Source organism: Gossypium hirsutum, chromosome D01 (assembly GCF_007990345.1).
Source record: "Gossypium hirsutum isolate 1008001.06 chromosome D01, Gossypium_hirsutum_v2.1, whole genome shotgun sequence".
Lineage (NCBI taxonomy): Eukaryota > Viridiplantae > Streptophyta > Magnoliopsida > Malvales > Malvaceae > Gossypium > Gossypium hirsutum.
Window position 1 is genome coordinate 50,465,319 of NC_053437.1, and position 11,243 is coordinate 50,476,561.

The 11,243-nt window shown below is 35.3% G+C and overlaps 2 protein-coding genes across 5 annotated transcripts; one reads left to right on the forward strand and one right to left on the reverse strand.

Moving 5' to 3' along the window:
* Positions 1-383: 383 nt before the first annotated feature.
* Positions 384-6,944, forward strand: LOC107922288 (uncharacterized). The gene is made up of 9 exons (XM_016852255.2): positions 384-703; positions 1,333-2,126; positions 2,755-3,899; positions 4,199-4,379; positions 4,459-4,665; positions 4,860-5,033; positions 5,458-5,655; positions 6,246-6,356; positions 6,491-6,944. The coding sequence occupies exons 2-9, from the start codon at positions 1,425-1,427 to the stop codon at positions 6,803-6,805; spliced, it is 3,033 nt and encodes a 1,010-aa protein (XP_016707744.1). The 5' UTR covers positions 384-703; positions 1,333-1,424; the 3' UTR covers positions 6,806-6,944.
* Positions 6,945-7,802: 858 nt separating this feature from the next.
* Positions 7,803-10,843, reverse strand: LOC107922289 (OVARIAN TUMOR DOMAIN-containing deubiquitinating enzyme 4). Of its 4 annotated transcripts, none has more exons than XM_016852257.2 (6): positions 10,607-10,843; positions 9,928-10,049; positions 9,568-9,608; positions 9,249-9,347; positions 8,478-8,642; positions 7,803-8,065 (listed from the first exon to the last, which is right to left on the reverse strand). In XM_016852257.2, the coding sequence occupies exons 1-6, from the start codon at positions 10,638-10,640 to the stop codon at positions 8,050-8,052; spliced, it is 477 nt and encodes a 158-aa protein (XP_016707746.2). In that variant the 5' UTR covers positions 10,641-10,843; the 3' UTR covers positions 7,803-8,049. The 4 variants fall into 4 exon arrangements, with proteins under 4 accessions (XP_016707746.2, XP_016707745.2, XP_040943274.1 ...); XM_016852256.2 differs by having other exon boundaries at positions 7,803-8,068; positions 10,607-10,841; XM_041087340.1 differs by lacking the exon at positions 10,607-10,843 and adding an exon at positions 10,334-10,473.
* Between the last annotated feature and the right edge of the window lie 400 nt (positions 10,844-11,243).

The window sequence follows — 11,243 nt, forward strand, 5'->3', positions numbered from 1 at the left end:
AATGGTTAAAATACGTTCAAGTGTATTATCCTCCTATTAATAAGGTTGGAAAAGGATATGATCAGAATCTATATAAGATTATTAAAAAAATCCCTAATATAAATTATAAAACGGACATTAAGTATATAAAAAAATTATCCTTATTTAAAACAAAAAAAACCCTTGAAATGTTTTAGGATAATTTTTTACTTGTAGCAACGATGTTTTATCCAAATTTTGAATCAGGTAACAGATAATAAATTTCATATTTCATTAATTTTTGAAATAAAAATGAAAATGATTAAATAAAGAAAAAACAGTTAAATCTGTTTTCAAAATTTTAAAAATAAAAATAAAATCAATGTAATTTAAAATATGTGCATGGATTAATGGAAACACAAACAGCAACGATAACAAAAATACCAAATCCACAACAAAAGAAAAAAAAGGTTTCCTCTTTCTCCTCCCACAATTGCGATTTGTCGTAGCCTTTTCTGCTTTCACCGCTGTTTGTTTAAAAAAAGGCACATTAGTTCACAACAATTCACCCTTTTTCAACTCTAAACAGTAAACCTTCTCCCACTTTTTTGTCTTATTCCTTTCTTCTTTGCTACTGTTTCCTTAGCTGCCTCCACTGCCACACTTTCCTTTTTCTTCTACCTACATTTCTACTCTCGTTTTGTTTCCCTTTTTATATGATTCTTCTCTTCATCGGATGTTCCCTGTAAGCTTTTTTTTTTTGCTTTAATTATGTTTGCATGAAATGGGTTGCTTGTCTTTTGTCTATCTGATGCATAGATTCTTTCTATTTTTAAGTTTTACTTCAGCATTGTCTAATTAATTCTCTTTTTTTTTTCTGGTGTAAAATAAGGGTTTAATTTGTTCTTTTTGACTCTGTCTTTAGTTTGAGTTATCAAATGGTAGCATGATTGGTTGTTAACCTGTTTTTTTTTTTCGAATTATATATATATATATATTCCATTGGATATTTAGTGGTGGAGGTCCTCTTGAGATTCATGTACAGTAGGGTTCTTTTTAGCTCGGTAAAGAAACATTTCTAATCTGTCTCTTTTTTTTCCCTTAAAATTATTATTATTATTATTTTATTTTAGCTTTAATAAATTAAACATTTGGAATACATGAACTTGATGAATGGAGAGTATATTGGTAAGAATGATTTGGACCCACGTTTTGTTTTCAGTTTGGTTCCTTCTCTTCTCTGCTTTGGTTGCTAGCGAGTCGGTTTTCCTGCCAAAGTCTTTTTCTATTTTTCATTTGCTTTAAACACTGTAATTCTTGTTCAATCTCTTTCAATGTATACTGTTTCTGATTATGCTTTTCCCCTAAATACAGATCTTTAATGTGTGGTTTTCAAAAACATGAAGTCATTTTGATTGATCATATTGATTAAGAGTGAAGGCCATAATTTCTTCAGAGACCAAACAATGGTTCTTGGCCTAAGAACTAAGAACAGAAAAGGCAACTCATATCAGGTTTATTACATTGTATGTGTAAAGGAAATTAATCCTTGGACACCATTGCAGTCTTTGCCAGCGGCTCAATCTTTATTGCTTCAATGGGAAAATGGTGATAAGAATTCTGGGTCCTCGGTTTCTAGTTTTAGGAATGGGAAAATCGAGTTTGGCGAGTCTTTCAGGCTTCAAGTAACTTTATCTCTGGAATCGTCCCGTAAGAGCACCAACCGTGATGGCTTCCAGAAGAATTGTTTAGAGTTCTACTTGTATGAGCCTCGAAAGGACAAGGTGGCAAAGGGTCAACTTTTAGGATCTGCTGTTGTAAACCTTGCAGATTATGGGATTATCAGGGAAACTATAAGCATTAGCACTCCTATTAACTTGAAGAAGAGTTCAAGGAACATAGAACAGCCTGTTCTTTATCTTACTATCCAGCCATTTGATAAAGGTAGCTCCAGCTCATCATCGAAAGGCAGCTTGCCAAAAGAAGTATCACTTGAAAAGGATGGGAGTGAATCTGTTACTGGATCAATAAATGAAGGGAATGATGAGGAAACTGAGATTGCCTCTTTTACTGATGATGGTGATGATGGTCTTTCCTCACATTCATCTCGGACTGTTTCTTCATCTGTTTTTGATTCTTCTAGGGAGTCACATAGCCAACATGAGAAGGTATTTAAATTCATTATTCTCCTTTCGTTGTTTATTTCTAGTTACGTTGAATTGTCTCTATAATGTCTTTGAACAGAGGTTTGAAATTGGGTTGGATTTAAGATTTCTGAAATTGACTCGGCAGACTTTGGTTCTTGAAGCATTGCCATAATTTACATTTTCATTCAACTAAGAAATACTTATGCTTTCACAAATCTAGATTCTGCTCTTGGTGGTGTTATTATTTGATGCACATGCACCTTTCTGAAAAGCTAAAAAAATCAGGATTTTTGTGCTTTAGTTTAGTCTTTATTGTATAATTAATATAGGGAAGGGGGAGCAAACTTGGGACAATTTTTGAGGTAAGATATGGCTGGCAATTAGCCCATACCTCAGCTTGAAAATTGCTAGGAGCAATAAGTTGAGCAACATTATATTTGCAGTGATAAATTTGTAGATCACCTTTTAACCACTACATAAGCCAATATGTCAGTTTTGGGCAGTCACTCAGATTGCAGTTCCTTAGGTACCAGCATGCTTCTATTCTAGGAGGACTGTAGTAGTTCTGGTTAATTTGGTGGCTCATAGCTGTCATCCTAGCAAAGCTAGTATTTCTGAATGTTTAATAGCAAGTCACTATTGACTACAGATTGGATTGGAATTAGCAAATGGTGGTATAGGAAGACTTGGGCTCAGTCTTCCTTCTGATGGAACATCTGCAAACTCAGGGGTAAGTCCGGCGGTTGAAGCATTCAAGCAAGTAAATGGGAATACATCTCATTTATCTTCAATGTACTTGTCCTCCAATCCCGAGAATCCTGTAAGTCATCCAATGGGTAAAGTTTCTTCCTCAGAGGCATGTGTTGCTGTTCCAGTAGATGTGAACTTGAATCATGTAAAAGATAAAGACTCCCATAGCAAAAGAGAGGGAGCTAGAAAAGCATGGAGGCATGACCAATGCCATGTAAACAGACATTTAAGTAGCAATTCACGTGTTGGCCATTGGAAGGGAAATGCTGAAAAGTCACCATGGGAAGATGAGCTGGATAACCAGATTTTGGGCCCCGAGGAATATTCTCTTCAGGACAGGTTAGGTTTTAGACCACCTCAAGATTCTACGAGAAAGCAAGTTGCATTGAGGAGTAACACTTTTGCATCCAGCTCGACAGCAACTGAAGTGAAAGGTGGCTTCCTTGCAAATGATAGGCAAAAGCGTGTGACACCTGTTCAGTTGCATGTTGACAAAGGTACGAGTAACGGACTATCAAAGATCCAGTTTATGGAGAAGGCGAAGGAAAATTATATCCCTGAGAAGACTTCTAATGGTACCACAAGTGATATACTTGGTGCAAGGGAAGAAACTGCAAACAGCTTTTCTAACCGCAAAGTTGACTCAGGTAACAGTTATGGGCTGCTAAAGAAAACTGAGTTTGCAAAGAAGGCAAAGGAAAATGATATTCCTGAAAAGATTCATTGTGGTTCTACAAGTGACACATGTAATAAAAGCAAAGAAAATACAAAAAGCTTTTCCAACAGCAAAGTTGAGTTGGAATCCAAAATTGAAATGCTCGAAGAAGAATTAAGGGAAGCTGCTGTTGTTGAGGCTAGTCTTTATTCCGTTGTTGCTGAGCATGGAAGTTCTACAAACAAGGTTCATGCTCCAGCTAGACGACTTTCTAGATTCTATCTTCATGCTTGTAAAGCAAATACCCAAGATAAGAGGGCAAGTGCTGCAAGGGCTGCAATTTCAGGATTGGTATTGGTCTCTAAAGCATGTGGAAATGATGTTCCAAGGTGAGCACTAACACTTTCCATAACTTTTTTCCCTTTTAGAAAATGAATCTAGGAGATTTTAGCTCCCACCTTAACAATTGTCAAAGATGCCAATTCGGTTTGCATGTTGTACAAATTTAAATTTAGTCTTCTGTGGCCCTAAGCTGACATTCAGACTGCAGATAAATGTATTTTTTTCTCATACCTATGCACACCTGGTTTCCCAATTCCACTTCTATTTTATTTTTTCAAAAGCTTCTCTCTTTGCGTGTACCTTTTACCTGATATTTGTTTGATCAATTTCTTTTCCATTTTCACAGGTTAACCTTCTGGTTATCAAATTCAATTGTATTGAGAGCAACTGTTAGCCACGCAATTGGTGAAATGCAGCTATTTTCGGAAGGTTCTGATGACTGGGTGGACCCTCAGACATTTTTACTTGCACTGCAAAAGTTTGAAGCTTGGATCTTCTCCAGAATTGTCGAGTCTGTGTGGTGGCAGGTCAATCCTTTCTTTAAGCTCACATCATAATGTCTTCAGAAGTTATACCTGACATTATTTCCCTCTATATACTTGCCAGACTTTGACTCCATATATGCAGTCTGCTGCTGCAAAGAGCTCATGCTCGAAGAAAAACTCTAGCAGAAGATATGGATTAGGTGATCAAGAGCAGGGGAGTTTTTCAGTTGAGCTTTGGAAGAAGGCTTTTAAAGATGCCTGTGAGAGGCTTTGTCCCATTCGAGCATGTGGGCACGAATGTGGCTGCTTAGCTGTGCTGGCTAAATTGGTATTATGATATACTATAGCTTGTTTTCATCTATGCGTAATAAACTTGGTCCTGGGTCTTATGCTTATTCATGTTCATAATGTCTCTTAGTAAAGAGATGAGGCCATGTCCTTGTTTCTTATGATTTTATTATCTAATTGGAAGGCTGTTGAAATGCTAATTTGAGATAAACATTGTTGTCTGTTCATCATTAGGTCATGGAGCAATTGGTGGGTAGATTAGATGTTGCAATGTTCAATGCTATTCTTCGTGAATCAGCTGAAGAAATGCCAACAGACCCTGTTTCTGATCCAATAAGCGATTCAAAGGTTCTTCCTATCCCTGCAAGCAAATCAAGCTTTGGGGCAGGTGTACAATTGAAAAATGCTGTGAGTAATGGGTTCCCTGTTCTATTGAGCTACTTTAATTCTTAATTGCCTCCTTTATGTGCGACATCTGATTTTGTTTCCATATATTTACGGGGAACTTGTATATGTGCTTCAAAAATATGCATTTATGGAACTTAGGTCTAAAACTGATATGCTGGACACAGTTGAATCTATCAATACCTGCAAATTTGGCCTATTAATATGTTTCACAGCCTCAGAAGTTTACTCCTTTAAAGAAGCTAAATGCTTGCACCCTGTGATTTCTTGCTCCAAATGTTATGTCAACAGATAATAAAAAATTGTGATTAGTATTTAATATTGCTTCACAGAAAATTGTTTTAATAATGACAAAAGAATACAAAAGCTTATTACATTTCTAGCATTTTACTGAAAGGATCCATTTCTGTTGGCCCTGTGTTACTAGATTGGAAACTGGTCAAGATGGCTAACAGATCTATTTGGCATTGATGATAATGAGAGTCCTGAAGATAGCAACGAAGTAGGTGACTGCAAAAATGCTGCATGTGAGGGTTCCTTCAAGTCCTTTTGCCTCCTGAATGCATTGAGTGATCTCATGATGCTTCCATCTGAGATGCTTGCGGATAGGTCCACAAGAAAAGAGGTATAGTTCTGGAATTATTGAAATGTTTCTTTTAAGGGTTAAATTGTTATTTGAGGCTTGAACTTGGAAACTTTTCCCATAATGGGGCTTGAGTTTGTTTTTTTGGTTTAAGTTAGGTCTTGGATTTAACAATTGTTCCCGCTTTGGTGCCTGGACTAGGCAATTATTCCCACTTTAGGGTTTGAACTTTTTTTTCTCCAAGTTAGACTCTTAACTTGGCAATTGTTCCCACATTGGGACCTAAACTTGCAATTGTTCCCTCATTGGGGCATGAACTTTAGGATTTTACTAACTTGGACAAAAAAAAAAGTTCAAGCCCCAATGTGGGAATAATTGCCAAGTTCAGGGCCTAACTTGGCCAAAAAAGAAGTTTAAACCCCAATGTGGGAACAATTGCCAAGTTCAAGGCATAACTTGAACAAAAAAAAAAGTTCAGGCCCCAATGTGGAAAAAGTTGCTAACTTCAGGCCCCAAAATGTGATTTAACCCTTCTTTTAATTTCAGTAAACCAATATTTTATACCTCATTCCTCTGTCACCTAGTATTCCTGTCTGTTAATCTCATCTTCCCTTTGAATTTTATTGTTGAAGGTAAGCCCCAAGTTCAGCGTCTCCCTCATCATCAGGGTTCTTAACGATTTTGTACCTGATGAGTTCAACCCTAATCCAGTTTCACAGGCAGTTTTTGAAGCATTGGAAAAGGTTTGTCATAAAACAATATAAAAATTCTGCTTTAAATATAACTGTCCATTTCATTCATTAATTACCCTGCAATGTTGCAAGTTTGTGGTGCCGAGTTCTGTTTTCCGAGACTGATTTTTTTCTTCTTTTTTCAGGATCTTTCTGAGGGTGGGGAAGAGTCTATCACAAACTTTCCATGTATGGCTACTCCTATTGTCTATTCGCCACCTTCCGCAACTTCCCTAACCAACATTATAGGAAGCCAAGTCATGGAAAGGAGTAAGTCATTGGTACTTAGAAAATCATACACTAGTGATGATGAGCTTGATGAATTGGATTCACCCATGACCTCGATCATGATTGAGAACCCCCGCAGTTCTCCCAAAACCAATTGGATGAGAACGGGAAAGGGGGGCCGGAAAGTTGTTAGATATGAGCTAATCCGAGAGATATGGAAGGATGGTGAGTAGCAATGTTTATTTTTCATCCAACCCTGTCTTTTTTTGTATATAAGCACGTGAGCATAGGCTGGTTTTGTTAAGTTGTTTTGTTGGAGTTTTGCAAGAATTGGTATTTTCCTTAATATCATCGTACATATGTTACTACGAATCCCTATTGCCTACTGCATCGGTTGCTATGATATATAAGGAAGAGGATTTCAAAGATTTCTTAAATTCTGCTTTACATCAACATGTGATGTTATAGTCAAGGGTTCTTTTCCTTGATTTCTCCCATCACCCTCTTTATTCTTTGCTCTTTTTCAAAACAAAGAAACTGCAATTTGTGGATATAAAGATTCAGTGGCGGAACCTGGAAGTTTTGGGGTTTAATTAAACCTTTCAAAATTTTTGGGGTTTAATTAAAAGTTTTCAAAAATTTTAAGGTTTAATGATTTTTTCAAAAAAAAAACCTAGGGGTCCAATTATTTTTTTTAAAAAAAGTGAAAAATTAATGAGAATTTTTAAAAAATTTAGAAAGTAGACGTAAGATTTTCAAAAAAAAATTAAAGGGCTTAATGGTAAATTTTTAAAATTTTAAAGGGCAAGGCCTCGGTTTCTCCTATGTTCCACCCTAGAAAGAAAATGCTGGAACTCAAAATTCATATTTATCAGATGCAAGACTGTAATTTGAGGAAAAGGAAAAAGAAAGTGATTGTGATTGTGAATGTGAATGTGAATGTGAATGTGAATGTGGGAATTTAAAATTCAGATTTATTGTTGTTACATGAACTAACCAAATTACAATTCAAAAAAAAAAAATTATAAACAAAGAGTGTGTTCCTTTCGTTTTTGGATAAATACTCGATCAAAATCAAAATTTTACCTTATTTCATTTTCTAATGTCTTCTAGTTGAGTTTCCTTTGTTGTACCACATTCTTTTTGTACAAAAAAAAAAAAGGCCATAGTCTAGAGAGAGCATTGGATGCCACCTCATGGATTCTATATACTAACGAGTTAACTTAGGGATTATATATTAATGACTTGGCTTTATTGTCTTAATGAAAAGAGTGCCATATAAAGAAGAATATCCTTGTTCTTTGCAAGGTCATGGACCCTTGATCTAAATCAGGTCATTTCACATAAGATTATTTAGAATCCATGAATGAGAATTTTACTCCCAAGAACTTGGCACAGTTCGTATCATTACATTCACAACGGCATTACAGTACAGAATTCCTAGCATCACCTGTTTTAGGGTGCAATTATCCCCAAGTTATCTTTTCTTCCACCTGCTAAAAACCACCAACACCACTACTATCAGTGTTCCAGTAATCTGTTAGGAGCAATTGCTATTGTTAATTTATTATTGGCAAATTACAGCAGAAGAAAGATATGCCTGTAATGTCTGAAACACGTGCAGACCTAAAATGAACTTTTCTAACAGTAGCATACAAGTCAACATTATAGGACAAAAGGAGGGCAATTTAGTTATACAAAGGAAGACGGCATCATCATCAGAGTATATGACCTTTTTCTTTTAACCAAAAAAAAAAAGAGTATATGACCTTTTCAAGCAGTCTCAAAAAAATACCCTCGATTAACATAGGTATTACGTGAAGGGTAAAAATCAGTAATGATGTTGTCAGTTACATGTCATGTCACTTGCAATGAACATAAAACAAGTGAAGCAAGATATCTTACGGTTTACAAGAGGCACTGTTTTCTGGACTCATCAATACTTCATAGTGTCCATAACCATGATACAGAACTTTGATGGGGTTTTCCTTACCATACTCTTGACCATACTCGGATATAATTTTGAGGGTAACAGTATTCTTATCCCTCATGTAAACTGTTATTGGGGTCCTGTGGATGAAATATATATCATGTTAAGAGATTAGAAAGTTTTGATATATTGATAGCATTAAATTTAGTTATATTCCTATCCATCTTAGCATCTCATAGAAACAAAAACAATGAATCACAGGGCTAATGTGATTCGGTTTCAGTTAACAAATTTTCATCTTATTTAAAAGTGATTGTTGCTCATAATAACACAGAGGTGGCGAAGCCTATCTGGAAAATTGTTTGTATGATTAATAATCAATGAAGTATTCTAAGGTTAAGTTTATTTGCAGTTGTGGACTAAAGAAAGCTAAGCAAACTATTGATCAATTCCTAAATCAAAATCTAGTATCTGAATATAACACATTCTTCTATTTGATTTATGTTTTTTTCTTTTTTGTGTGTGTTAGAATTATTCTATTTGATTTATAGGGCAAGTTTGATGAAAGAAATCATAGACCAAGTAGTAATCTTCGTTTTTTTTTATTTTGGACCAGCAAGTAGTTATCTGGAACTAAATGTATCTTTCACTTCAACCACATACAGACATACATATATATATGTATATATAATTGCATGGGGCATAAATATTAGCTGATAAGCATATCCTGAGAAAAGAAAACTCACTGTAGGACATGTGAGCACATTAGCAGCTCAGGTTCTCCTCCCCAAATATGAGGCTGCCGCATCTGCACAACATAGTTGTCAAAATCACCCTCAAGGAACCTGCAAAAAGGTGTCAAGACTTACTTTCTTGTAGTGTCAATGAATTGAAATTTGAAAGGGAGATGCTAATCAAGAAATTTTTTCAGCTTATCTCAGGAGATACCCCTAATTGTCCTACTTACTAGCAGAACCAATAGTTCAAGCTTTACTAACAACCAAGTAAAAGATATGCAGTCCTCTTCAACAACTTAATAGATCTTCCCAAAGAAGAAAAGCTTACCATTCAGTGTCTGCCCGCCTCTTGATGAATTCATCAACAACCTGTCAGGACATGTAATCTTTTATTGTAAGGAGAAAAATGTTCAAAGTAGTAGAAAAGGAAGCTGCACTTGGTTGATTGAGGGCCAATACAAAGTTAAAGCAGAAAGACATGAAAATGGATTGCATAGAAACAAAATTCCCTAGGGCTGAATGTATATGCCAAAATGAACTTAAAGCAACAAAGACATCTGCAGCTAACAAAAAAATGAAAAGGGATTGCATAAAAAAAATTAAATTTCCGGAAAACCCATCAGTAGCAAGTACAACTAAAAACCAATTGATGCTTCATATAAAAGAGTAAAATAGAAAAGAAATGTACTTTATCTCTGAGTTCATCAGCAAGATCTTTCTGACAGCTCTCACTTGGGGACTGCTTCCCTGACCTCAGCCAGGCACCATGAATTACTGACCGGAACAAACATCTCCCATCACCAGGAATGCCTGCATTCAACAAGCTAAAATCTCAAACACATGCATTATGCCAAAAGCATATAGTTTTCCAATCATGAATAAGTTCGAACATAAAATGGGTTTGGTGCATATGGAGTTAGACACAAAGCATGTATTTCAGTCGATCATAAATAAATTTACCGCCCAAACAATATCCATAACATTATCAAGAAATTAATGGAAGTGAAGAAGACAACTATTCAATTTCTAGCTAAAATGCTATCAAGTTCTTTGTTCAAACTTTCAAAAGATTAAGTAATTATAAAAAAAAGGACCTTCGCCGAATTCCATAATAATTGCAACAATGAACGACCTCACAATTTCAGAAGGTAATGAAAGGGCAAGAAAGAAGAGAAAACCATTATTAATCCAAACAAGTATGAAAGCCAAAATACAAGATCATCACAAACAAGTCACGCCGTCCAAGACGAAGTAAAGAATCTTACTTAAAAAAAATAAAATTCACGAAGTAAAGAATCTAATTTTGCAACAAGAGGAAAAATTTGCAAATATACAAAATCAAGATAAGGTGGGAATTGGAAGGTTACCAATCCAAGTTTCCTGTTTAGGCATTCGTTTCATATTTTTTTAAACTAAATTTGAAAAGAGAGAGAGAGAGAGGAAAATCCTGAAAATCAATCAATCGACGAACAGTGCGGTTTTTGTGCAGGTAAAAAGAAAAGATTTACCGGTGAATAAAATTGGAGAGGGAGGTTGAAAGTGATGAGAGAATAATTTTCATTGTTTGTGGTTGGATGGCCAAGTTTAGGGAATCCCATTCCACTTCCATGCTTTTCCTCCTGTTTTTTTTCATTAATAATTACACAAGCAGAGAAGAGAGGATAGTAATACGTGGCCATTTATGATTTGTTGACATGAGGGCGACCAAATTGCAATTGCTTATTGTAACCGTTAAACTATTATTCCCGCTAAAATTTATAACTGCCGTTCTTTTGGCTGCCTGTTCCATTTGAACCAAAAAAAGTTAATTTCTGCTATTAGTGCCTGTATTTTGAAACATTTATAGATTTAATCCTTATACTTTTATTTGGTCATTTTTGGTCCTTTACTTTTTAAATTTTTAAATTTTAGTCCTCACCAAATAGTAACTGTTAAATTCATTAAGTAAAGTTTTGCTATTTCTAAAATATGATGAATCAAACATATTATCATATGTGTATTACC

Bases quoted from the DNA above. Each gene is read 5' to 3' on its own strand.
- LOC107922288 (XM_016852255.2), top strand. From the start codon at position 1,425: ATGGTTCTTGGCCTAAGAACTAAGAACAGAAAAGGCAACTCATATCAG. The intron at 4,380-4,458 runs GTCAATCCTTTC...TATACTTGCCAG, and splicing joins TCGAGTCTGTGTGGTGGCAG to ACTTTGACTCCATATATGCA. The intron at 5,656-6,245 runs GTATAGTTCTGG...TTATTGTTGAAG, and splicing joins ATAGGTCCACAAGAAAAGAG to GTAAGCCCCAAGTTCAGCGT.
- LOC107922289 (XM_016852256.2), bottom strand. From the start codon at position 10,640: ATGAAACGAATGCCTAAACAGGAAACTTGGATTG. The intron at 9,348-9,567 runs GTAAGCTTTTCT...ACCTTTTTGCAG, and splicing joins AGGCGGGCAGACACTGAATG to GTTCCTTGAGGGTGATTTTG. The intron at 8,643-9,248 runs GTGAGTTTTCTT...TTTCATCCACAG, and splicing joins ATGTGCTCACATGTCCTACA to GACCCCAATAACAGTTTACA.